The following is a 292-nucleotide window of genomic DNA, read 5'->3' as shown; positions in this document are numbered from 1 at the left end:
CTCCCTCACGCGCCGCTGACATGCCCAAGAGAAAGGCTGAAGGGGATACCAAGGGTGACAAGGCCAAAGCAAAGGATGAGCCACAGCGGAGATCAGCAAGGTTATCTGCTAAACCTGCTCCTCCAAAGCCAGAACCCAAACCTAAAAAGGCAGCTCCAAAGAAAGGTGAAAAGGTACCCAAGGGAAAGAAGGGGAAAGCTGACGCAGGCAAGGATGGAAATAACCCTGCAGAAAATGGAGATGCCAAAACAGACCAGGCACAGAAAGCTGAAGGTGCTGGGGATGCCAAGTG

General features: G+C 52.4%; 1 protein-coding gene across 1 annotated transcript; it reads left to right on the top strand.

Annotated features, from left to right (window-relative positions):
- Positions 1–20: 20 nt before the first annotated feature.
- LOC117798104 (non-histone chromosomal protein HMG-17) lies at positions 21–284 on the top strand (the record flags this gene model as incomplete). The annotated part of the gene is made up of 1 exon (XM_034650527.1): positions 21–284. A coding segment is annotated over exon 1 (264 nt), but the record flags the coding sequence as incomplete, so codon positions are not given.
- Positions 285–292: the final 8 nt, after the last annotated feature.

Source organism: Ailuropoda melanoleuca, unplaced genomic scaffold, assembly GCF_002007445.2.
Source record: "Ailuropoda melanoleuca isolate Jingjing unplaced genomic scaffold, ASM200744v2 unplaced-scaffold25069, whole genome shotgun sequence".
Lineage (NCBI taxonomy): Eukaryota > Metazoa > Chordata > Mammalia > Carnivora > Ursidae > Ailuropoda > Ailuropoda melanoleuca.
The sequence above is the reverse complement of the archived record's forward strand: the minus strand, read 5'-3'. Positions and strand labels throughout refer to the sequence as shown.